The following is a 26,831-nucleotide window of genomic DNA, read 5'->3' as shown; positions in this document are numbered from 1 at the left end:
CGGCCGGAGTTCCTCAACATAAACAGCAATGGCGGAGGCAGCAGCAGCGTCTACGGTGGCTTCACCAGTATCAGGAGGTTGGACCAAACACGTAACCTGCAGGTAAGACAAGCCGAAGGACTGTTAACGTGTCGAGGATAATTATATCGTCTATCGTTTGACACAAAAATAGTGGCGATACGGTGGTTGGCAAGCGACTGACAACAGCGAGTTGTTCGGCTCGGTTCAGCTGTGAGCTAACGTTAGCTACAGCTGTAACTAGCGTTACACTCCACCACTGTGTTGTTGTGTTCACGGTGTTTTGATCACACAGCAGGCTGCTGTGGAAAGGTAGCGGCCAGCTCGCTAGCTAAATTTCAATGACTAACTCGGCTGGCATTAATGCCAAACTGGCGTTATACTATTGGACTACGCAGTTAAACACAGTGATAAACCTTAACGTTAACTAATGTTAGCTGTACTCACCAACCAATATTTGCTACTACCACCAACGGTAAAACCAGCTAAGTTTAAATGAACCTACATAACAGTCATAGCACATGCTAACGTTAAGTGCCACATCCAGACATTAGCTAACGTTATGGGTCCAGTTGTTTGCTGTGACCCTGCTAAGCTTCATTGTGTTCCTAGTATGAAAGTGAAAGACGACATTGTCTTCCTCGGAGTTAATTGGCGGGTTATTCAGCTTTTAAAACTAAGCTTACAACTTAAAATTCAGTGCAACGTCCGGATTTGAAAATGAACAAGTGTTACAGTTCTGGAACTAACCAGACAACTTCGTATTTGTATTTTCAGATATTTCATGCATGGACTTTGCAAAGAAGGAGACAACTGTCGATATTCCCACGATCTGACCAGCAGCCAACCTGCCGCCATGATCTGCAAGTTCTTTCAGAAGGGAAACTGTGTGTTTGGGGACCGTTGCAGGTGAATACTCTAACACGTTACTGAAGTCAAAATATCCAATAGAAACACATTGGCTCGATTCACGTACTCAGCCAGCATGTTGAGAGTGAGCAGCCAAAGCCGGAGAAAGTGCTCCCTGGTGTCACTTGAGTTGCTTTCTAACTTCCTTTCTAAAAGTGGCCTCCTCTCAGCCCAGTGACAGCACAGCAGCTCTGCTGGCAGGGCCTCCGTGTGTGTTGCAGCCTGCTCCTCAAGTGGGTGGGACACCTGACACTGCTGCTTCCTAATGTCAACATGTTGTTGGTCTGCGTCTGTGGCCCTTCCATGGAAGTTCAAGGTTTGGCTTTGCTCTGCCGGATGTAATCGTTTATTATAAAATATGCATTTTCAAGTTTAGGCTGGAGTGTTTGTGGAGCTAGTGTATGTGCAACCTCCTCCTGCTATTCTCAATACAGGTCACTGGTTATATTTGGGAATATAACGGATCTATGTCAACAGTGGTTTGGTTAAATTCTATCAAACTTTCTTTTGAACCTACAAATATAAATGATGGTGTAATCTTTAGAGTTAATTTAATGGTGTAAAACTAAAGTCTAACTTCTTATCTTTGTAACCAAATATCGTTTTAACGGCCAGATTTATCTTTGTGTTAACCAGAGTGGTCAAAAGGAAACTAACACCGATGAATTATCCGTGTCCTCCTCTCTTGTCGGACGCCCTGATCTTCTCGCAGTAAACACTGGGAGCTGCTTGTTGTCCACATTAAAATTAATGCTGTTAAAACATCCAGGACCAATAAAATGAAATGCTTTAACAGCTCCAAAATATACCGTAAAGTCTTCTTAATGTCCATTTTTAATGTAAACCGCCACCTGAGCCGCTCAGGGTTAGTGTCGCCCAAACGTTCTTACTACTTTCTCTCACCAAGATCACTTTCGTATAATAATTTGACATGTTAAATGTCCATGTAAAAATTTGTAATGTCACTTGTAGATTCTTAGAAGTGTGTAAATAAATTCTATTTACACTTTGGTGGCGACCCAGTAAAAGCACCACGGACAGAACGTAAACAGCTGCAGATCGGATCTGTCCGGATAGAGACAGTGACTCAGTTACGTTACTTTTGTGCATGTTTGCTGTAATAGAGAGTAGCTGACACAGCTCAAAATTAGGGGCAGGATAGTGGAGACCAGAAACAACGGGGTGTTTCAGATCTATGAGATCTATGATTTGGCTGGTCCTGTTGATAGTTTCATCTCTATTGCTGGCCATTTCCACCAAAATGTTCACAGAGGGAGGGTGACCTCATCCATCACTCAACTATATCTTTACATAGCAAATATTTGTTTAGTGCTATATTAATGTTCTGAATGTTGAGTACAGTGTGTGTGATGAATTAAAACTTGTACTAATGGATGATCTTTCCAGATGATGAATAGAGAAAATAGGCCGAGGGCCTCAGTTGTCCTCACGAGAATATATATGGTTTAATAACACAAATGTGGTCAGAGAAACATGTTGGTAGAGCATGTTGCATCGTCCTGTTCATAACTAAAAGGCTTCATGAGACAAAGGGACTTCCTCTGTTATAGACGGTGAGAGAGAGAGAGAGTCACCCCTAGGCCCAAGGTCACGTTATCTGTTATGGCACCATTATGATAAAATAAACCCTTGTACACACTTTAAGATGAGACAGCCATCTCTCCATTTACACATGTAAACCCCTCGTATTTAAGATAGCATATTATATTTGTCTCCAACACTGTTGAAATAAATAAAAATCATGTCATGCAAGAGGTTGACTGCAGATTCTTTAAATGGAAATTAGACATGTGATTTTTCAATAAAATATTTTTTAAATCCATACAAAATAAGCCAATAGTTCTTTTTCTAAAAACATTTTTTTTATGAAAGGACAGTGTCAAATTTTACATTATTAATTAAAGATGGTCCAGAGTAAATGAAGCTTCTAAACACATCCTAACGTTCCCATCTATGCCAGCTGATTTTTGTACTCGACTGAGATCCGTGTCAACCAGTTTCTTTTTTCTGCAAATCTCAGACACTGCATCATGCATTGAATACGGGAAGCAGAGTATCCCTGTAGTAAATGGGCTCAAAAATGCAGTGGTGAGGTCCTTTTGAGAAGAGGATTAGGCTCCCAGTCTGTTGCAAGGCTTGAACGTACCCAGACAGCAGCAGTCAGTGTATGCACACAGTGTCTGCTCCATGTCTGGCTTCAGGAGCATCCCCATAGTTACCAAGGCAATCGGATGACCAGCCCAACAACAGCAGGGGTGCATTAGTTCCTCACATACTTGATGGCTTTCTTGAATAGTCTGCTTAATTGCTGGAGGAGCCTTTGGTTGGCTTTATATAGCACTGAGCTGCTGCTGCTGCTGCTGCTGCTGTTGTGTTGATAAGTCACATTCCTCCATCCTTGTGATGGAGCTGCAGTGAGGAGGGTGCCCTCATTATATCTGTGATCCTGTGGGGCTGTGCACCCTGTATTAAGAGTCCAGAGAAAGGCTCTCACTGTGGGGATTTATTATGGTTGAATTCTCTGGGCTCTGTCTATTGTGATGGTGTGTCTGGCTCTCTCTCTTTGTCTGTCTCTCTCTTCTGCAGCCCCCGGGGCCAGACAAAGTGCACTGCAGCCTGCATGGCAATTGCATAACGCTCTCTGTTTCCCTCCTGCTCTCTTTACCCTCCCTGAGCTGCCCCCCTCCTCCTCCTGTGCTGTTGCTGGGTTCCTCAGGTTCATTCTGCTGCAGCACCCTCCTCATTTATTTATGCATAGCTCCAGCAGCACTCCTCCCCTCCCCACTCATCCAGCACTCCAGTGGCTCTCTGAGAACAGACTGGTTAACAATGTTTTCTGATGGAGCTCACCATCATGGAGGAGACTGCATGAGAGATTGGCCAGGTGCTCTTTTTGTATGACTGTGTGCACAGTCTGTCACGGCCTGTTAGGCATGCTGTATTATAGCTGGAGTTGACTTGTTTGTTTTCTAAGGCCACTCTAAAGCCTTATTTGGACAGGATTATATTGACGTAGGGTAAGGTTATTTTTACCAGAGGTTTTTATTCCTATCTGAATGCTCCATGTCAGTAATTTTTCCGCATAATGTCAGAAAAAATTACCTTGATTTTTACCTTCTGTAAAATGGTCCGGAAAATATTCCTCAGGTAAAACTAATCACATCTGAATACGGCTGTGAACCTCCCTGCTCACAGGACAGACGGTAAATGAGGGAGAGACAGCGTTGTCGGCGGTTAACCGTTTATTCCAGCCCCCCCCCCCCAAACGTGACTCAATGTAACACAAGACTACACGGACGAGCAGCCGTCCCTCTGACGGCTGTGGTCAGGCGTCTGCTGCCTCTCACTCGGTCGTCGCCGCTCTGGTCCTCTCATAGGACCCAGCCTACTGCAAGAGACAGAACCAGGTTACAAACGTGCTTATATAGCTGACTGATTACCTGATTCTGTCCAGCTGTCTGATCACCGGCCGAGCCACTCCTCCCTCTCCTCCAGCAGTCGACACCTTAACCACACCCCACTGCCACAACGGCCCTCTGTAAAATTTATGTCGATATTCTGTGAATACCTAGTTTCTGTGTTTTTTTGAGCATGGAGATCCTTAAGCACTCGTATTACTTTTTTTTTGATAATCGATTCTGTCCTTTAGGGCGCACTCACACTGTCCATCCGTACCGTGCCCCGTGCTTTAGGGTACTTGTCCCCCCCCTCCCTCTCCCCCCGCGGCCCAGGCCCATTTGTACTCGCACTTCCTGGGCCTCGGCGAATGCTTCTTGCTGACTATACGTCATTCAATTCAATTCAATTCAATTTTATTTATAGTGTCAAATCATAACAAAAGTTATCTCAGGACACTTTACAGAGTAGGTAAAGACCACACTCAATGACTTATTTATGATTTACATAGACCCAACAATTCCTCTGTAGAGTACAGTGGCAACGAAAACCTTCCCTATAACAGGCAGGAACGTCAGACAGACCCAGCTCTGTGGAGGACGGCCATCTGTCTTGACCGGTTGGGGAGGAAGAAAAGGAGAGAGAAAGAGAGAAAAGACACACAGATGGACAGGGAGAGACAGACAGACACACTTCCAGAGATGCAAGCAAAGCCTAACAGTAACTATAATATTTATAGTAATGTGAACATGACGTATATGTTAAGGCAGTTAATACAAGAGAATAGTAGAAACAAGCACAGCTAAGGTGACAGAATATGAAAATGATAATAATTATGGTGGCAAACACGATCAATGATGAGTAGTGGCAATAGCAGCTACGATACAGCTACAAATTTTATAGTTTATTAAACTAGTGATAGTATATATGAGTAACAGTGACAATAGCAGCAGGAAGCGTCATGTAGGACCACGGCAGCAAGCACCACCACTATCAGCAGAGACCTGCGAGACGACAAAGCACAAACAGCTCCGGGGAAGAAGCTGAATCAGTAACATGCATTAATGGGACATGAATGATTCAGACAGAGAGGAGAGAAGCTCAGAGTATCAGGAAAAGTATTATCCCCCGGCAGACTAGGCCTATAGCAGCATCATTAAGCAGAATAAAGTCTTATCGTAAGCCCTAGCTGTAAGCTTTATCAAAAAGGAAAGTTTTAAGTTTACTTTTAAATAAGGGGACAGTGTCTGCCTCCCGAATAACATTTGGGAGTTTGTTCCACAGGAGAGGAGCTTGGTAGCTGAAGGCTCTGCCTCCCATTCTACTTTTGGAGACTCTAGGAACGACGAGTAGCCCTGCATTCTCAGAGCGCAGAGATCGAGTTGGGTGATACGGTACTATGAGCTCTTTAAGATACGACGGAGCCTGACCAATAAGAGCTTTGTACGTAAGGAGAAGGATTTTAAATTGTATTCTAGATTTTACAGGTAGCCAGTGCAGAGAAGCTAATACAGGAGAAATATGTTCTCTTCTATTTGTTTTAGTTAGTACACGAGCTGCAGCATTTTGGACCAACTGGAGACTCTTAACAGACTTATTGGAGCAGCCTGATAATAAGGAATTGCAATAGTCCAGCCTAGAAGTAACAAATGCATGAACAAGTCATCACGCCGTAACACATCACATGCATTGATGACGATGCGTCGCTTTGTTTACAAATCTTTCCATAGACCTCAGAGTTTTTGTGCGTCTTGTCCGACTGTTTTTGAATAAGAGAACCAAAACACTTCCCTACAAAATATCACTCACTGTTTACATTATTATTGTAGCGTCCCTCAGTGATCAGACAGTGGGACTGTATCCACTTTGTTGCAGCTTTATTTCTGACTGAACCCGGGCTACTGTGGGCCGTGCCGACGCCATAACAGAACAACCTTAAATCCCTCTGTACCCACTAGCTCCTGCTTATTACCGTCCCACAACTCCTGCTATTTCCACGGTCACCCCCCTTCTTCTCTCAACCAACTACAGGCTTACAGCATCTCAAAAACATGTAACTTCACTGTCCATTGGGACATCTCAGTGATTCACTCCAACAGTGACACTCACATTTTAACATTAGCATCAACAGTCACTACAGTCCGTTACATTATTATTATTTCCACCCTTATTATTTTTAAGCAGTAAGTGTGCCAGGGTTGACGTCAAAACCCAGATGTTCAGCATTGAGCTGGTTCACATAATCCAAAAGGGATTATGTCAGAAAATAAGATCTGTGACTCACGTTTATGAGCCTTACATGTTTTGTTGAGGCAATCTTCACAAATGGTCAGGGCCGCTGGAAGTCATTTTGAACAGGGGGCGCTGTGAAAGAATTGTTTGTTTGTTTTTTTTGATAAAAGAACTATGAGCCTATAGGCTTATTTAAAATACATTTTTAAATAAACAAATTGAGATTCACTACTTTATTGTCATATACACTTCAGTGCACAAAGCCAGGGTCCGTAACACACAGATGTTATAATTTCTCAGATGAATATGCGCTATTAATTAAACATCACAATACCGCTATAACAATGCAATAGATATGGTGAACCTATGAACCTGAGTCACTGCAGCATCTACATTTGTCACACGCAACTCTTTTAGCTCCAAAATCCTTTCACACAAACCACAAGGAAATAAGGACTATTTAAACGATATTGAACAGTTCTCCACATCCATTACACAAAGAACACACAATCTAAATAACCCTTTGTGTCTCCATCCCCACCACCTTGCAAAAATACTATAGTGTGACATTAAACTGCATGAATAGATACGCTGCCGCACCATGCACCTACTTTGGGATACAGGCAGGGCGCCATGGTAACAGGTGAACAAATGTCGAGGTCGATCTGGGGTCATGAAGATAAAGTCTCTCATGAAGGAACGATGAACTGAATAATCAGTTTTTCTGTCCTTGAAAACACGGCTCTTGTTTGCTAGAGCTTTGTCAAACATGATGCTACATCTTGGACTGTGACACACTTGGGCCCTCCCTTCAGCAGCTAGAGTTCCAAGTACCGAGCCGGTGCCACAGTACGTGAGAATGTTTCATTGCCACAACGCCGTGCACGAAATGTGAAACTGGATGTTGGCTGGAAAGGCTTGTCTAATCCAATCACGCTCGGCTGGGTTATGGGTGCTGGGGCTGGGCCTGTCACTGCAACTGCAGGCAGAGGTGGGCGGACAGTCTCCTCACTCCGGCTGCTCTCCGTTGTCGTGGTTGCGGTACTAGTGTTCGTCTTCACTGGTGGTGGTTTTCTCAAAAAATCCGAAATGCGTTCCTTTGAAATATTTCCTCCTCGTTCTATTCAATTCAATTCAATTTTATTTATAGTGCCAAATCATAACAAAAGTTATCTCAGGACACTTTACAGAATAGGTATAGAAAACAGAGAGACAGACACACTTCCAGAGATGCAAGCAACCTCATATGTTATGGTAGTTAATACAGCAGAATAGTAGGAACAAGCACTGAGGTGATCGAATATGAAAATGATAATAATTATGACAAACATGATCAATGATGATTAGCGGCAATAGCAGCTAAAATACAGCTAAACATACCACTGATGGTGTTTTTATGGCTACAAATTTTATAACTTATAAGACCAGTGAGAGTATAACTATATGACTAATAGTTATAGAAGTAGCAGGAAGCGTCATGCAGTACCACGGCAGCAGGCAACACCACGATCAGCAGAGACCCGCGAGACGACAAAGCACAAACAACTCCGGGGAAGAAGTTGAATTAGTAATTGATGAGACATGAATGACACAGACAGAGAGAAGAGAAGGATAGAGTATTAGGAAAAGTATTATCCCCTGACAGACTAGGCTTATAACAGCATCATTAAGCAGAACAAAAGCAGCTTTAAAAATAACAACATAGCACATAGCAGAACTTCTCACCCTATCTCTAAGGGAGACTCTAGCCACCCTCCTGAGAAAACCCATTTCGGCTGCTTGGACCCGCGACCTCGTTCTTTTGGTCATGACCCAGCTTTCATGACCATAGGTGAGGGTTGGAAAGAAGATTGGCCGGTAGATCGAGAGTTTTGCCTTCCGGCTCAGCTCTCTTTTCGTCAAAACTCTGATTGCTCCGATTCTCCGGCCAAACTCACGCTCCATCGTCCCCTCACTCAAGAACATGATCCCGAGGTACTTGAACCCCTTCACTTGGGGTAAGGACTCATTCCCTACCTGGAGTAAGCAATCCACCGGTTTCCTCCTGAGAGCCATGGCCTCAGATTTAGAGGTGCTGATCCTCATCCCAGCTGTCTCACACTCGGCTGCGAACCGATCCAGTGAGTGCTGAAGGTCACTGACCGACGATGCCATCAGGACCACATAATCTGCAATAAGCAGAGACGAGATCCTCAGCCCACCGAACTATAACCCCTCCCCACCACGACTACCCCTCGATATCCTGTCCATGAAAATCACGAACAGGATTGGTGATAAAGCGCACCACTGGCGGAGGCCAACTCCCACCGGGAATGAATCAGACTTACTGCCGAGGATCCGGACACAGCTCTCGCTTTAGTTGTACAGAGATCGGATGGCCCACAGAAGTGACCCCCTCACCCCATACTCCCGCAGCATCTCCCACAGTATCTCCCGAGGGACCCGGTCATATGCCTTCTCCAGATCCACAAAACACATGTAGACTGGATGGACATACTCCCAGGCCCCCTCCAGGATCCTTGCGAGAATGAAGAGCTGGTCCGTTGTTCCACGTCCAGGACGGAATCCACATTGTTCCTCTTCAATCTGAGGTTCGACTATAGGACCAACCCTGTGATACCCCTGTACTTAGCACACACCCTCTTTTCCCCCTTTTTAAACAGAGGAACCACCACCCCAGTCTGCCACTCCCTTGGCACTGTCCCAGACTTCCATGCAATGTTGAAGAGACGTGTCAACCAGGACAGCCCCTCCAAACCCAAAGCTTTCAGCATTTCTGGACGAGTCTCATCATTCCCTGGGGCTTTGCCACTGTGGAGTTGTATGACTACCTCAGTGACTTCCGCCAGGGATATTGACAATGATTCCTCATCAGCCTCCATCTCCGCCTCTACAAAAGAGGGCGTGTTAGTCGAATTAAGGAGTTCCTCAAAGTGCTCCTTCCACCTCCCGACTACCTCATCAGCGGAGGTCACCAGCGTCCCGTCCTTACTGTAAACAGCTTGGAAGGTTTCCCTGTTTCCCCCTCCTGAGATGTCGAATGGTTTTCCAGAAGCACCTTGGTGCCAACCGAAAGTCCTTCTCCATGACTTCTCCGAACTCCTCCCACACCCGCTGCTTTGCCTCTGACACAGCAGAGCCTGCAGCCGTTCTGGCCTATCGGTGACTTGCAACTGCCTCCGGAGTCTTCTGGGATAACATATCCCGGAAGACCTCCTCCTTCAGTCGGACAGCTTCCCTGACCATCGGTGTACACCACGGTGTTCGAGGGTTACCGCCCCGTGAGGCAACTAAGACCTTGAGGCCACAGCTAACCACTGCAGCTTCAGCAATGGAAGCTTTGAACATTGCCCACTCCAGTTCAATGCCCCCAACCTCCAAAGGGATGCCAGAAAAGCTCCGACGGAGGTGGGAGTTGAAGATATCTCGAACAGGGGCCTCCTCCAGACATTCCCAGTTCACCCGCACTACTCGTTTGGGCTTACCTGGTCTGTCCAGAATCTTGAACGTTGAAGTCTCCCAGCAGAACTATGGAGTCCCCTACTGGAGCCCCATGCAGGACTCCATTCAGGGTCTCCAAGAAGGCTGAATACTCTGAACTGCTGTTCGGTGCATATGCACAAACAACTCTACACTCTACCACCTGCAGGCGTAAAGAGGTGACCCTCTTGTCCACCGGGGTGAACTCCAACACCCCGGCGCTCAGCCGGGGTTTTGTGAGTATCCCGACACCCGCCGGGCGCATCACACCCTGGGCAACTCCAGAGAAGAATAGGGTCCAACCCCTATCCAGGAGTACGGTTCCAGAACCGAGACTGTATGTGGAGGTAAGCCCCACCAGATCTAACTGGTAGTGCTCCACCTCCCGCACAAGCTCCGGCTCCTTCCCTGACAGAGAGGTGACATTCCACGTCCCCAAAGCCAGCTTCTGCTGCCCGTGTCTGGTCCGTCGAGCCCCCTCACCTTCACTTCCACCCGTGCAGCAGTGCACCCAACCCAAGAGGTACCTCCTGCGAGTGGTGGGCCCACAGGAAGGAGAGGAGGGAGGTGCCACGTCACTTTTTCAGGCTCTGACCCAGGCTGGGTCAGTTAAAAAAGGCCGTGAAGTTGTCCACAAATGGAATACTTTCCCCCAGGCAGTATCCTTTAAGCCACAGGAGCAGCTGGCGGAGGCGGCGGGGGAAGCGGGCCGGAGATAATCAGACGCTTCCCTGTGTTTAGCAGGCAGTCCACCATGGACCTGATCTCCTGCTTGAGGACCGTGGACTGGTGGTTCTTTAAATCGTTGGTGCCGGCTTGCAGGACCAGCGTTGAGGCCGACCTGTGTTGTGAACACAGCTTGAGGGTGGAGCACTAAACTTCCCTGATGCGGGCTACAGGGTGGCAGAAAGTCACGTGCCTTACCATCGAGGTTCCGACAACCATGGAATGCGCCGCCTCGCGGCTTCTCCTAACCGGGGCGGAGAAGGGGGATTGGTTTGGGTGAGCGGACCCCGGCTCCTGGGTCGGCGAGAGCCACGACCGTATGGACGGATCCCAGGGATGAGCTGGAGCATGCATCGAGCGGGGGGGAAATCCTGCAGGCTTAGGACCTCATACCTGTTATCCAGTGGTAGATCCGGAGGCGGAGGAGGGAGAGATGAGCGAGCCCCAGTGCCCCTGACCAGGGTTCACTCAGCTTGAGTGGAGTTGAGCTCACCAGACCAGGAGCCACCGCTCCGTTCTCCCGGGTGGAGCACTGCCCCTCCGCGGAGAGAAGGCAGGAGGTGGAGGGTGCCGATGACTTGGGTTTGGTGTTGCCAGCGGGACTCGATGAGTTCTGGTTCCGGAGATCCGGTGGTGTAGGAGCGCCTGTGCTGGGGATCCGTTACCCCGGGACACAGAACCGTCACAGGGACCACAGTGTTACTAGTGAAAAAAGTTAGTCTGGAGCCCTGGTATGTTAAAGTAATTATTCTGGATTGATTGTTTTCAGCTACGGTTTAACTCCTCTCTTTCAGCTGTATACTGCATAACACTTTTCTGCATTAGTGATGTGGTACAGTTCAGAACAAATCTGGTCCTGTGTGCTTCCTCAGGTTTGAACACTGTAAACAGTCAAAGAACGAGGAGTTGCCAACCCCCCAGACGCTGCCGCTGCCCTCTGCCTCGCTGGCTGGCTCTTCAGACCCAGAATCCAGTGGGCCAACACCTGGTTCAGGGGCACAAGACTGGGTCAACGCTGCTGAGTTTGTTCCAGGACAGCCTTACTGTGGACGGGGTGAGTGACCAGCATTGATTACATCAAGTTTGATATTGATACTCACACATAACATAATCTTAACATAATCCTAAGATCACACTTTTGTGAACTTGTGTGATGACATGGTCTTTCAGCCCTGCTTCTCCCTCGGGTAGGCTCCATTTCTCATGTAAGCCCACTTTCCCAGGACCGTCAGCTCAGTTAGAAACTTTGTTTCTGGGACATCGTTGATATCGCCACTCATCCATATCAAGAAACAGATTCAACTCCATTGTAATAAAAGTAACAACTCTTACAGGCATGCATGACAAAGGGACAGCTCCATGTGTACTTTTTTTTGGCAGCCCCAGGCAGTGGATCAAGTGGGTGAAGGCCTCCAGTTTCACTGTGAGCTTTCTAGGGTCACTGTGGACACAGATACTAATATACTAATACTAAAATACTGAATACTCCTCCAGGTATAGACAGTTTTTGTTTATCAAATTGCTAAAGGCGAGGGTATTTTTTTGGTGGAACTCAAACAACCTGTAGAGAATTTCAGCCTGGCAGCACATGCAGATGATACATTGCAAGTCCAACACAGCAGATTTGTAGAACCCCAATTCACATGATCTTGTGTCAATCGTGAGTAAAAACAGAATACAATGATTTGCAAATCCTTTCCAACCTATATTCAATTGAATACACTACAAAGACAAGATATTTAATGTTTAAAATGTTTTTTTGTTGCAAATATTCCCTCATTTTGAATTTGATGCCTGTAACATGTTCCAAACATGTGTGTTTCATCACCCTTACTTTTAACATCACTCAATGAGTGTTTGGGAACTAATTGTTGGAGCTTTGTAGCTGGAATTCTTTCCCATTCTTGCCTGATGTACGACTTTCCGTGGTCTTTGTTGTCGTATTTTGCGCATTATAATGCTCCACACATTTTCAAAGGGAGACAGGTGTTGACTGCAGCAGGCCAGTCTAGTACCTGCACTCTTTTACTATGAAGCCACGCTGCTGGATCACGTGCAGAATGTGTTTTTTCATTGTCTTGCTGAAATAAGCAGGGACGTCCCTGAAAAAGTTGTGCTTGGATGGCAGCATATGTTGCTCCAAAACCTGTACCTTTCAGCATTAATGGGGCCTTTACAGATGTGTAAGTTACCCATGAGGCCATGGGATCTAACACACCCCCATACCATCACAGATGCTGACTTTAAACTTTGCACTGAAAACAATCTGGATTGTCCTTTTCCTCTTTGGCCTGGAGGACACAACCTTCATGATTTCCTGAAACAATTGTAAATCTGGACTCGTCAGACCACAGCACACTTTTCCATGTTACATCAGTCCATGTCAGATGAGCTCGTCCCAGAGTAGGGACGGTGTTTCTGGATGTTGTTGATATATGGCTTTACCTTTGCATGGTAGAGTTTTAACTGCACTTGTAGACGTAGTGATGAACTGTGTTAACTGACAGGGGTTTTCTGAAGTGTTCCTGAGCCTACGTGGTTATATCCTTTACAGAGTGATGTCAGTTTTTAATGCAGTGCACTCTGAGGGGTCGAAGGTCACAGTCATTCAATGTTGGTTTTCAGCCTTATCACTTACGTGCAGAGATTTCTCCAGAGTCTCTGAATCTTTTAATGATATTATGGACTGTATATGATGAAATCATCAATTCCTTGAGATTGTACATTGAGAAACCTTGTTCTTAAACTGTTGGACTCACACAGTTGTTCACAAAGTGGTGAATCTCGCCCCGTCCTTGCTTGTTACTGCTTGTTAAGTAAGAGTCCTGCATTCAAAAGATTACTTAAGTAAAAGAACAAAAGTATTAGCATCAAAATGTACTTAAAGTGCAAAGACTAAGAGTAGTCATTATTTCCTGTTTTAGAATATTAGATTATAATAGATTAATGTACAGTATATCTAATGTTGTAGTTGATAAAGTTATGCTTATTTTATAACAATGTATCCTATTTTATTTGTTGGTAATAATGTGCGTTAATAATCGGAATCTATAAAGTTACTTGTTTCCAAATAAATGTATCAGAATAAAAGTATAATATTTACTCTGAAATGTAGTGGCGTAGAAGTATGAAATAGAGAAAAATAGAATTAGATATTTACTTAAGTAAAGTACAAGTACAGTACTTTAAGTAAACATACTTGGTGACTTTCTTCCACTGGCACGTGGCCTGTTGGCATGCCTGTTTGTGGTATGTACCTCCCCCTATATGTAGGCTACTATTTTTCTTTAATGAAGCAAAATATATTTCTTATCTCTCAACTCAATTAAACTATGGAGTAATAGAGTAATGGGATCCCCATTAATGTCTAAATGTTTCTTTGTACAGCTGAGCCAGTGAAGGGCGAGAGCTCCGTCCCTCTCATCGAGGAGTTTAACAGTGAAGCCTCGCAGGACAACAAAGAGTTGAGGAAGCAGCTCTGTCCGTACGCAGCTGTTGGAGAGTGCCGCTATGGAATCAACTGTGCCTATCTCCACGGCGATGTGTGCGACATGTGTGGCCTGCAGGTGCTCCACCCCACTGACAACGCCCAGCGCTCTGAGCACACTAAGGTAACACTTACAGCGACAACATCTGGTGGTACACATTGACCATGGTGGGCTGTGCGTCCACTGTCCAGCTATTCCTGGAATACGCATTAATTTTTAGAGGTGGATTATAAAGAAAATTGGTAACAGCTGATGTGCTGATTAGCAGGGGTGTGTATCTCTCCCTTATGAAACAATCCAATACATATCTAGATACATAGGCTACAATACGATACATTTTAATATGGAGCAATTCAGTGCGATTCGGTGCGATATGATTCAATCTGATAGTTACAGGTAATATTTGTTTACTGTAAACACAATGGTTTTCCATTATAAATTAAAATAAGTCAGAGACTTATTTAATTTGTGTGATTATATGCAATCTGATACAGTTCTCAACAATTGTTTAATGAAGACATCCATTCTCTATAATATATAAAGAACAGCTTTTATATTGAGGAAAATTAAGAGTTGTAATTGATCACTCTTCAATCAAAGCTTTTTATTGATATAATGGTGTTTGTTTCTTCTTCTGAAACTTTTAACTTTTTGTTATTAGCCTGCTGACAGACAGGCAGAGATGGTTAAACAAAGTCTGTGTGGATGGAAGCTAGCATTATAGCGTGCTGCTCACATCTTCCCTCTAAGCTACAGGTGGCTAACGTGACCTGCTCCCAAGTGTAATGTTAACAAACGCTAACCTTACATCAATCACGTGCAGTGAAGCTTCTGTTGCCTGTAGCGTCTGTTTGGGAGCAACAGGGCGCACAGGTATTTAAGTGGCACCGAAATCTATGTTGTCATTCAGTCCGTAGATACCGTCCGCTTAGAAACCGCTGCTATTTAGTGGTGTTTCAGTACTCAACCCTAATACAGCTGATGACAGGTGACCTGTCATTTTCGCTGGTTAAAATTGTGACTGTCAGCACTGGCTAAAATGAGCAGCTGTTGCCTAAATGTTTCATACACTGCTTTGCTAATGAGAAATGGAGGGACAAAAGATTCCATAATAATTTCCATAGCATCAGAGTTTATTGAATGTGCCTCAGTCTCATTCTAATTTCACTCTTCTATGCAGCAGAAAAGAGAGCAGCGCTGCAACATTAGTACACAGGTGAACAGAATACATTAAAAGATCACCAATTGAACAGGTTTTAGACCTGGAACTGATCCTTTGGATGGGCTCAGGACATCCCTACCTTCCTTGTGTGATATTGATGTTGGATTACATTCACCAGGGAAGAACTTCTGAACATTAAACAGTTTACTCAGCAGCTTTTTTCTCCGGTCTTTGTACACCCAGAGACTTTTGGGTGGAGGTGCAGCAGCTCTCTTTGTAGCTTGGAAGAGATGCAGGCGAGGGAAACACGCCGGTGAAGCTGCGACAGCGGGGATAGCGAACACCACTCTCGTCACAACGTCTGACGAATGTCTGCTCTCTCTCCAATAAAATGGATGAACTGCTGCTCATCAGCAGAACTAACAAGGGTTTTTCAGGATCTGTTGCACTTTGTTTCACTGACACATGGCTTGGTGAGTCCGTCCCTGGCGGACACTGGAGAGTTGAGCACCAAGTCGGCTTCACCCATTCGGTGTTTACATCCCACCTCAGACCTGTGTCAGTGAGGCACTACAACACCTGGCTGACCGGATCATGAGTATTGAGAGACGACATCCAGACTCCCTTCTCATAATCCTTCATGAACTGCCAAAATACAGACGGTACATGAAGTGTACCAGTGTGTTTTTGTCCCTGGTGGGACAAAAACACACTGGTTCAATGCTCAAGACTGGAGCTACAGGCCTGTTTTGACTGCACCGATTGGTCTGTGACATCACACATCAGCTTCCGTATGTGCCCACCAAAACTCTCACCACCTTCAATAACTATAAGCCCTGGTTCACAGCAAACGCCTCCCCCTGTACTCCAGACTCCCCACCTGCACTGATGGTCTGTGAAAAAGGATATGTGTCAGCTTTTTCAGAGACAGAAGATCAGGAAGGTTTGCACTGAACAGCTGGCCCCACATCTTCACGCGGATGATGGATGATGAACATGGGGCTGCACTACATCCTGTAACACTCCTCCTCCCAGGGACGTATGCAAGGATTCTGGCAGGAGGCAGCAGGTGAGGCTGGGGAAAATAACATCCAGCCCCCGGAGAGTCAGCACCGGGGCCCCTTCGAAATGTGTGCTCTCCCCGCTGCTCTTCTCCCTCTACATCGACTGCACAATTCGCATAGTTTCTTGATTTATTCTATTTTTTACTGTTAATAATTTGATAGAATATCAGCTGTGGCTATTCCACTGCTGTAAGAGCATGTTGTTTTTTTTTATAAACTAACCAAAGCACTTCAACAAAAACCTTTGTTTAGTGAAACAAATAGTGTTCAAAATTGGAGAACAGTAACCAGTGTGTCAGAAGAGAAGATTTCATCAATGTTTTCTTCTATAGGATTCAAAAATGAACAGGAAGTGTAGAGGCCACAGCTTTGAATGACTTCAGCACATCTGCTCCCACAGGACATCACTAGTTTCTCACACTGCTCTGGTTTGATCTTGGTCCATTCTGACTCAGTCTCTTCCACAGTTCACTAACTGTAGTGGGTTTCTTAGACATTACTTTGTTACCAAGGATTTTTCAGAGATTCTCTATGGGGTTTAGATCTAGACTCTTTTCTGGCCATTTCATTGTTTCAGTATTCTTCAAGGAACTGCTTCACCTGTTTTACAGTGAGACGGGACATTATCTTGTATAAACATTGCAGCTGATTGGAGACAGTTGCAGTGGAGGTATTGTATGTTGCTGAAGGAGGTTCACAGAAACATTTGCATTCACCCTGCCATGTAGCTGTACAAGAGGCCCAACTCCTGCTGCAGAAAACATCCCCAAACCATGACACTTCCTCCTCCAAATGGAACTGACTTCTTTACACACTTTGGGTTCAGTCTTTCCCCAGTCCTACGCCCAACATAATGTTTCCCATAGACCCAAATAAACTGTACATCCTCTCATCACTGAAGTCATTCTGGACCAGTTCTCCTCTGTCCTCACATGCTCCTTAGCAAAGGCAAGTCTAGTCTTTTTATTCTTTCTGCTGATGAGAGGGTTGGTCACTGCAGAGTGGGCTTTTACTCCAAAAAGTCTTAAATGATGAGACACAGTGCAGAGACAGATCCTTGCCCTGTTCATCACTGAACTGGAGACCAACTCCAGCTGCAGTGTTGAATCGATTCCCCATTGAGAGTGTTCTCTTAATCCTGTCCTCACGTACACTTGTTTTACGTGAACAACCAACCTTTTTGAGGGACTTTAAATTAATCTGTGTCCTTGAAAGAAAAATCCTTGTGTCCTTCAATCTTCTTGAAATCACAGACTGTGAACGGCCAACCTCTCTCTGATGGCTGAGAGGGTCATCCCTTTGGCCTTCATCTGGACACCCTGCTGTCTCAGGGTTTCAGTCTCCTTAGAGCAGCTTGGTATCTTACAAACTAACCAGGAGAGCTGCAGATAAATAGGGTGTGTCCAACAATGAAGTCAATTGTCACCAGGTGCAGATTGACACCAATAACTGGGATGGATCTGTTTTTTTCGCAAAATAAAGGTTTTTGTTGAAGTGCCTTGGTTATTTAAAAACATGCTAGTACAGCAGTGGGATAGACACAGTGGATATTCTATCAAATTATGAACAATAAAAATTAAAAGTATTTCAGAATAAATCAAGAAGACTTTAGAAGACTCTAGTTTTGATCTCCACTGACTTATTTAACTATATATCTATCTTTGTTTTTAGCGATATATCTATTTCTATTTATAAATTGAGAGCGACTAAAAACCAGAGTCAAATTCCTTGTATGAGTTCACACTAACTTGGCCATTAAAGCTGATTCTGATTTACAAGCAAAATGACCTAATTTATCTGAATGCAAAAATGATTATTTCAACTCCAAACTGTATTAATTTAATAATGGTGTAATTATTTATACTCTAAAACTGATTTTAAGTTTATAAGGTTTAAGGATCATTTAAATTAATTTAAAATCTTATAAACAAATTTTGTGAAACAGTTCTCCATTTATAAGAAACTCTGTATTTTCAATCAGAGAACCACAGTTATTATAGTAACCCAAACTGCCGTCCACTCGTGATGTAAGCTAGCTAATCTTTTGATGCTGTGGTCATTTATTGACACGAACTGGAAACTACACTAAGGTGTGCATGTTTACAGGAAATAGAGTTGCAGTTGTACAGTTGAAGAAGCGGGAGTAGCTGTAGAGGCAGAAGTTATGAGGGTTAATTGTCTCTGCTCCTGTGCTGGCCCCTCCCCATATACACTGTGGGAAAAGGGAAGTAAACATTGAGTGACAGTCGTCTTGGGCGGAGCTAAGCTCCAGATGCCACACCCAGGCGCGCCGTTAGACCTGGGCATTCGGGGCTATAGCCCCAGATCTCTTGGATAAGCCCCGGACCTCTCTGCCATCATCAAAAACAACATAATGATGATGAAAATAGCCCAGTACAGTAGACTTTTATGTGGTTGCATTACCAGCAGCCACAGATGCAACATTATAGCAGTGGAAACTGCAACATTCTGACGCGTCTAATCACTGACAAGTGATAACTCCAGAATCAAACTTAAAGCAGACTGAGTTACGGTGTTTGGGTTTAACAGTGACCCTGTTAACTGGAGACTTTCAGCTGAGTGCCACTGCGGTTGCAGATGATGAAAACAGGATTATGTTTTTAAGAGAGATACTCATAGACTGTATACAAGGAGATCTGTTTCACTACACCAGGGTGACGTGGCTGGTGGCGCACCGAGTTAATCTCTTAACTTTAATTTATTTTCCTACAACAGCAGGACTACAAATCTCCTAAAGTAGTTAACAGAGGCATTCACAAGCACAGCTACGCATCTGCCGTCAGTATGGAAACCGCAGACACTTTCAGCTGAAAGTGTCCAGATAACGGGTTGAAACCAAACACAGAGTCAGGAGAGAAAACGTCCGTCAGAGCAGTGATTTCTTCTAGATTTCACAGTTTCAGGAGACCTGCAGTGGATTCAACCCGGTCCACTTGACATCGGGTCGGTGCATGTCAGTGTTTCTGAGGCTGTTCTCATGTCTCATTCTTGCTGCTGATGTCTGTGCTAACCTAAACATTAACCTCCTCAGTAGACCTGCCCCGACAGGAGTCACACATGACCTTTGGTATTTCCTTTAATTCCCAAACTACGTCACAACTGCATGTTTATCAGCCCAATTTCAATCATTTGTCAGGGGAGAAGCCCCTGCACACCTGTATGAAGAGGACTCTGACTTCTGGGCTACAGCCCCGGATGTTTTCACAAGCTAGTGACGCACCTGGCCACAACAGTGCCTCTGAAAAATCGTCTCACCTGTGAGATTATTCACACACATGCTCCTAAATACATTTTGCAGTTTGCACAAGTGAGTGAAACAAGTGTGCTGTGGAGCCCTGAACGCCCCTTGCTAGAATACAAGGCATGCTGCACTTACAGACGTGAACCCTGAATTTGGTCCGCAGGGGTGTCAAACTGATCCAGTAAAGGGCCGCTGTGGCTGCAGGTTTTCATTCCAACCAAGCAAAAACACACCTGGTCCAACAAATCCAACTGTGTGAAGGCGATTCAGGTGATTGAATAAGTCGAGTCAGGTGTGTTCGTGCTTGGTTGGAATGAAAACCTGCAGCCACAGCGGCCCTTTACTGGATCAGTTTGACACATGTGCTAACGTTTAAATGATGCATTTTCAAAAAGAACAGAGTCAGCCCGATCAGGTCCTAGTGAGACAAAGAAATATGATCCACAAAGTCCAGTTTGAGTAATGCATCCCTCCAGTGTGAAGGTTTCCCAAACCCCAGAACACGGCACAGCAGTTTAAAATACTTTTACAACTGGAGAGTTCACATTACAGTCAATTACTTGGAATGAGCACTTGCACCTATTTGATTAGCCAGCACAATGCGTTGTTGGAAGATATTGTGTTTCATTGGAGCATCACTTGAGTCAGGTTCAACTTTTTTGCTGAGATGTGTTCTCCTGTAACCGCACCACTTTAGTATTGTTTTGGCGGACCATCCACACGCAGCCGGTGTTATCGGAGCATGAAACCGGGATCATTTGAAACCAGGTCCCAGAGTAGAAAGAACTGAACCCCTCTGGCACTGTCTGGACGGTGAACCACATATTTCTCCCTTTTCCCTGATGATCTGAATATGTCACTAAAATTGGTCTCTAGTCTCTTTTTATAAATAAACTTGCTATGGTGTGAAAAGTCTAAATCTAGAGAGAAAGTGCCCGTCTGGGAGTGCTTTGGGACGGGGAAGGGGCTCACAGCAGCACCCTCTGCTTGTTGAAGACCCAAATGCAGAGGGATTGGTGCATCAGAGTCCAAAACAGCACAAAAGTCTCCACTAACACCAGAAACAGTGGACATATTTCTCTCTAGGATGGAGGAGGATTTGGGAAGTCTCCAGATTTGGAGCGAAACTCTCCGGTGTTTTTACTCTCCACAGCGTCTCCCCGTCTCTTCTTCTCCGTTGTTGGTGTATTTCTGTAGCAGTTACAGTGCCCCATTCAGGCCTTGCATGTGTACTAAAGCGTTTTTAGGCTATTTCACTGGTTTGTGTGGACGCAGAAATTTCTTGAGTCGAGGCCGTGTGGACGGAAAACTTTTTAAGGACGGAGAAAAAAAGGTTTGATTTTGATCGTGTGGACGTACCCTGAGTACAGCTCAGGAAGCTCAGTGAACGCCTTGGTAGACACTGCATTTCTTCTCTAGAGCTAAGGTTTGGTGTGATGGTTTAACTGTTCCCTTTCCTAGGCATGCATCGAGGCCCACGAGAAAGACATGGAGATTTCATTTGCCATCCAACGCAGCAAAGACATGATGTGCGGTGTGTGTATGGAAGTGGTGTTTGAGAAGGCCAACCCAAGCGAGCGCCGTTTTGGCATCCTCTCCAACTGCAGCCACTGCTACTGTCTAAAGTGCATTCGCAAGTGGAGGAGTGCCAAGCAGTTTGAGAGTAAAATCATCAAGTGAGTCACGTATACACGGCACAGTAGGGTTTTGGAAGGGGCTGCAGGTTCCATCATTCAAATGGTAAATCTGTTTCTCTGATAGGTTTTCTCAGGAGATTAATCAAGTAAGTTGTTTTTGTTGCGTTATTGTCTGTAGAACATCAAACCCAATGACCATAAAAATTGAAAGATCTGTGTCTCAGGTGGTGTCAAAATCAAAACCCCATTTTACATTTATGAAGGAGGCAGACTTTGCGGTCTAAAGCCTCTCAGTTGCCTAAATGTTCAGTTTCTGTCAAGGAGCTGTAAATTAAATACAACCCTTTTTCCAGGCAAGTTGGGACACTGTGTTAAATGTAAAAACAGAATGTGGTGATTGAAGTTGAAACCTCATTTAATTAAAAATGGCCCAAAGACAACATCAAATCAAAAACGGCCTCTTTACATGAGGCAACTGCTCTAACCACTCAGCCACCAGCTGCCCCATAAAAATAATCTTTAAAAATGACAGCAGTTGGTCTCCTCAGTTCCCAAACGCTTTCAGAGTGTTGTTAAAAGAAGAGGCAATGCAACAGAGTGGTAAACATGACCCTGTCCAACTGTTTTCAAACATGTTGCCATCAAATTCTATGAGGATATCATTTTAAAAAACAATTTCTTTCTTTTGTTTCAACATTTGAAATGATGTCTTTGAGCTATTTTCAGTTACACGTGGGGTTTCAATGATTGTCAAACCCCTGCATTCTATTTTTATTTACATTTTACACAGTGTCCCAATGTTTGGGAAACAAGAGTTGTATTTGATTTACAGCCCATGACAGAAACTGAACATCCATGCAACTGACAAGCAAATGTATGTCTCCTCACATGTAAAACATCCAAAAAATGCTCTATTTATGGATCTTGATCATGTTATTGACAGAAGATTAATCATTTCAGTCAGCATCTGCTTGTCTAGTCAAGACAAGATTCAAGACATTCAGGTCAGCTTGACTGACACCAGAGTGTCTGCATATTCAAGGAAACCTTCCATGTCCTTTTGAATCCATTTTTAAATGTGTAATTCAACTTTCACTGAAATATGTTTAGATTGCATTTGAGTACTTGCAATTCCAAAGCAGCCTACAGTTTCATTTTACTTTTATAGTACACATTTTTAAGGGGTCAACTAAGGATCAATGAGATTTAGATTTTTTGAAAGGATGTCTAGTAATGATTTCCAAGCCTGTGGTTGTATATCTGTGTTTGTTAACCTATAATCTCTATTTACAGATTCTGCATAGGACTGTAGAAAGAAGCAGTGTTATTGCAAATAGATGGAGTTTTATTAAGTGTTGTGATTGATGCCACAATGGCCCAATCCCAATGACACAAGTATTCTTGTACCGTCTTTAACAGTACTTGTACCTCACTGCAGAGTTCCAGGAGTATTTCCAACACATGCCTTTCTTTCTTCGCAGGTCTTGCCCAGAGTGTCGAATCACATCCAACTTTGTCATCCCAAGCGAGTACTGGGTGGAGGATAAGGACGACAAGCAGAAACTCATCCAGAAATACAAGGACGGCATGGGGTACACACTCACTACACAAACCTAAAACACTTGTCATACATCGGGGACAGGTGCAGCACTTGATGTCTGCCAAAGCACCACCAAAGCAGAGCGCGTCTATTGTAATAAACTGAAGCTGGTAAAGCAACCATGGTGCATGCGAGCATCTAGCTGCTCCTTTCGTTATACATCCGGTGTATGTTTTGTTTTTTGTTTTTTTCTCCATGCATGGCTAGGTGGCCCTCCAACAGGTCAAAAATACATAGAACTGTGTAAAAAAAACAAGTACAATCTGTTTCAAATGATTAAATACATACCTTGTTGTACCAGAGGGCAGTTTGATGCAGTAGAGCAGCCTTCTGGGTGTAATTGCAGCGTAAAATCATCCCAGGGTCTTTTTCAAGCAAATACACTCATCAAATAAGCCATTGAGACAATTTTTTTCGTGTAACAACTATTAACAGAGGAACCCCGGAGTGTAGCAGCTATAAGCGTTTTTAATAATGAAAGAGAGTCTCGACAGGTGCACAGAATGAAGTTAACACTTACACATGACACAAATGTGACAAATCTCATTTCACAGTGCAACTTATTTAATACACTACACATAATAATACTAAAAGTAATTCAAAACAAGAAAAACATGTATGACAACGATAATTAGATTTAGCTTAGTTAAGTCAAGTTTGTCTACAATTTACACACAGACAATATTCAAGATACACACCTCACTCACAAGGGTGCAAAAACCCACACATGGCTGTTTCATTAACGTGCCTTTAAAGTATAAACAAATGGCACACAAATACAGCTCAGGTAAGACTTATTATGCACAAAACACAGAGTTTGAGTAACTAATAAATGTACAAATGAAGAGTAATCACAACTAAAATAATAGTGCATGTGCTAACGTACTTTACAACAGAGGTTCAGGAGATGTGAAGAGCTGGAAGAACGAAAGGTTGCCGACTAGCGCTTTCCCGGGCTTACACTGACGAAACCTAAACAAAGGAGCTACAGTGACAGAATGTGAATAACAAAGTTAGCTATACAGGTTCCAGGGCTACAATGAAGGAACAAGAATAATGAAGAAGCTTGTCACCTACAAGGAGAGTCGCTGAAAGTAGCTAACTGTAATTAATGTAATGTAATGTGGCTAACACTGATTAGCTCGGGCAGTATGCTGAAGACATTCAAACGTCTTTTTTTAACCACTAATACTGCTCAAAATAACACCAAACCTCTGCAGTAGCATGGGAAGAGTCCCCGACTTAACTACTGGCCCCTGTAAATATCTTTTTTTGTTTTTAAAGGCATTTGGTGAGCAATCTTTACACTCTGGCTTATGAAACAGTTAAGAATCAGCAATTCAAAATCCATTCTTTCCCCTGAAGGTTAGAGAAGCCAGATTTTGAACAGCTGATGAGAACTATGACAGGAGTGTGAGTTAATAGTGGGAGGCTTTAGAGGGAGTGGGCGGATGATCCAGTGCAGAGCAGAAAGCTCCACTGAGGAAAGATGGATGAGTGTTGGTGCTCTGACTCACTGAGACAGAATAACCTGCTGTTTGTATTCTCTGGTTCCCTCTTTGTCTTGTCCAGGACTAAACCGTGTCGATACTTTGACGAGGGTCGTGGAACGTGTCCTTTTGGCTCAAATTGCTTCTACAAGCACGCCTTTCCTGACGGACGGCTGGAGGAAGCGCAACCTCAGCGAAGACAGACCGGATCCAACAGCAGGAATCGGGTAACAGGTCCCTCTCTGCTAAAATCCTGTCGTCTCACCAGCAAGTGCTTTAAGAGTGCCAGTGTTTGTATGATAGCTCAAGTTTTCATTAGTAGTTCATGTCACAAGCTACTTACTTTTCAGAAAAGGGGGAGCACATGTTAAAAGCCACTGCTCTGCTTTTACTTTCCTCATGACACAAGTAAGAACCACTCCTTAGCTGTAGCACCCTCTGCTGGATGGGGAAAGCAGAAATTGGAATAAACATAAAAGATAAAGAAGGTAACCGTGTAGGGAACACATATCAAGTGCAAACCATTTCATAATCATAACAGCACAAATACTAAATGAAAAGGAAGACACACCTGGTCAAACTGTAATGAGAAATGCATTATTCTGTTTAAATAATTTGTTCATCAAAGAAAATTATTAAATAAGACAGACTGCAATGTTAAGGCCCTGTTCAGACAAAAACGATCTGAAAAGGAAACGTAAAAGTGGCGTTGTGTTCTCACTTTATATTCCGCGTTTAGACGGGTGTCTTTGGGGGGAAATCTGCGTGCATACGGTGACACAAAAGTGTGTAAATTGGATGTAGTTTGCACGTCAGGTGTCTAGGTGGAGCTGTGAAGCACTGCAATGCAACAGCACCCAGAGCTGGTGCATGCGTAGAAACTTCCTTCTCTCCCTAACAGCGGAGAAGCAGGACGCCGTACAGTGTGACAGGGATCTGCAGCACGGTCTGCAGCCTCCCACTGCCTCGGCTCCACCCAGGACACTTGACTGTCCCACTGATGGAAACAGTCCCACATGTTTGTTGTTGTTTTCCTGAACTCTGCACACGGATGTTATGGAAATGCCAGCGTGAGCAGATCAGAGCACACTTAAGTGTTTTTACCCTTAACATGGAAACACAAGGGTGGAGCCTTTTTAACATTTCCACACTGGAGGGGAGTTTTGTGTTTCTAAGCCCTAAAAACACAGTCGCCGTCTAAACAAAAGGCACATCAGAAAAAATATTTTGTTGTTTTCACCCGCGAGCTTTGTTGTGTAAACAGCGCCTAAAACGTCAGCCACACAGGAACAGTCAGGCTGTGATCCTGTTTCCCAATGATTATGAGCCTCTGTCCTGGTCAACCTCACCGTCTTGTTTAACCTATTACTATGTGTAACCCTATGGTTTGGGTCAGACCTCTGAGCCTAGCCCATGGTGTAGGGCAGGCATCCAATCCCGCTCCTGGGGATCTACTACCCTGCATGTTTCAGGTTTCTTCCTGCTCTAACACATCTGATCCTAACGATTTTCAAACCTGTGACGAGCTTCAGCTGCTTGATAACGAGCAGATCATTACAATAAGGTGTGTTGGAGCAGGGAGAAACCTAAAACATGGAGGGCAACACTACACCACTGATCTTCCAGAATTAAATCAAGTATGTGTGAATGCTTTGTCTATTTTCATAATTGGCATCATTTACTTTCAGTTGCGAAAAGTGTTGATGCATGGACAAATAATCCATGTCCAGTTTGGTGGTGTTCATCCAGACGCCATGTGTGACAGAGGAAAGTGAAGTTAGGTTGGTCGACAGTTTGAGAAACGTACATCTAGATTCTGAGCATGATGATGCGCAAAGGTTTGGTGTTTTAAGTCAGAATGACAATGACAGAATGTAACGTTTTGATGCTAAAGCATACTTTCTTCGGCCAAAATGTTCGTGTTTGGAAACTGCAGGGACACTACAGAATGATACAAGAACCTTTAGTTGTTGTATTCGGTGTGTCTTTCTGACTGCTGCATCAGATGATGTTCTTGTTCCCACACTAAAACTCTTTCCCTTCTCCTCCCAGAGCTCGAGGCGAACACCGCTGTGGGACTTCTTCGACGAGCGGGAAAGCACCGACTCCTTCGATAACGAGGACGAGGAGATGGTGACGTTTGAGCTGAGCGAGATGCTCCTCATGTTGCTCGCCGCGGGAACCGACGACGAGGTGACAGACTCAGAGGATGAATGGGACTTGTTTCACGAGGAGCTGGACGATTTCTATGAGATTTACCTATAGCAGCCACACCCATGGGCCTCCCCACCCTCCCTGTATACTAGACACTAGAATGAACTGTCTTGTGCAAGTGATGGACAGTAG

At 44.3% G+C, this 26,831-nt stretch overlaps 1 protein-coding gene across 1 annotated transcript; it reads left to right on the top strand.

The window, feature by feature from the left end:
• Positions 1-26,831, top strand: mkrn1 (makorin, ring finger protein, 1). The gene is made up of 8 exons (XM_083935010.1): positions 1-102; positions 796-927; positions 11,655-11,836; positions 14,170-14,393; positions 21,220-21,434; positions 22,877-22,987; positions 24,568-24,712; positions 26,538-26,831. The coding sequence occupies exons 1-8, from the start codon at positions 29-31 to the stop codon at positions 26,748-26,750; spliced, it is 1,296 nt and encodes a 431-aa protein (XP_083791136.1). The 5' UTR covers positions 1-28; the 3' UTR covers positions 26,751-26,831.

This window comes from Echiichthys vipera (assembly GCF_963691815.1).
Source record: "Echiichthys vipera genome assembly, chromosome: 20".
In the NCBI taxonomy this organism is placed as follows: domain Eukaryota; kingdom Metazoa; phylum Chordata; class Actinopteri; order Perciformes; family Trachinidae; genus Echiichthys; species Echiichthys vipera.
Note: the sequence above shows the minus strand (reverse complement) of the source record. Positions and strands in the feature narration are given on the sequence as shown.

Coding starts and splice junctions, on each gene's coding strand:
- mkrn1 (XM_083935010.1), top strand. CDS start 29: ATGGCGGAGGCAGCAGCAGCGTCTACGGTGGCTTCACCAGTATCAGGA. Junction 22,988..24,567: donor AAATACAAGGACGGCATGGG/GTACACACTCAC, acceptor TGTCTTGTCCAG/GACTAAACCGTGTCGATACT. Junction 24,713..26,537: donor GATCCAACAGCAGGAATCGG/GTAACAGGTCCC, acceptor TTCTCCTCCCAG/AGCTCGAGGCGAACACCGCT.